Below are 370 nucleotides of genomic sequence, written 5' to 3' on the forward strand. Positions count from 1 at the left end.
CATATCGGATAAACTGTATCTGCGCGCAAATCCTTCAGCAATGCGGGGTCCTCTATTGAATATAAAGTAGATACATAATGAAGGTAAAGTAGAATTGCCGATGTGTTTGCTAAGCTTGTGGAGGCAGTAAAAAACAAAATGACAAAGTCTCTCAAAGACTGAAATAAAATAGAAATAATTAAATTACAAATGATTCTCCAAAAATGCAAGAATACGTATGATACGAAGGAAAAGGAAGCAGATAAAAAAAACTTACATTAGGATACATGCCAAAGTTGAGAACCTCGCCGTTAGCTCCTTCGTCGTGGATGTTGGGAAAGAGACACATGTGCCGCCCCGACCAGTAGTTGTCGCTGCGAAGGGATAATAC

The 370-nt window shown here is 39.2% G+C and overlaps 1 protein-coding gene across 1 annotated transcript in view; it reads right to left on the minus strand.

Annotated features, from left to right (window-relative positions):
* The window catches only part of LOC119593541, a 10,231-nt gene that overhangs the window by 6,891 nt on the left and 2,970 nt on the right, over nt 1-370 (minus strand). Inside the window, 1 exon segment of the mRNA XM_037942503.1 lies at nt 257-353. Within this exon segment, the coding sequence (XP_037798431.1) occupies nt 257-353 (97 nt within the window).

Source organism: Penaeus monodon, chromosome 32, assembly GCF_015228065.2.
Source record: "Penaeus monodon isolate SGIC_2016 chromosome 32, NSTDA_Pmon_1, whole genome shotgun sequence".
In the NCBI taxonomy this organism is placed as follows: domain Eukaryota; kingdom Metazoa; phylum Arthropoda; class Malacostraca; order Decapoda; family Penaeidae; genus Penaeus; species Penaeus monodon.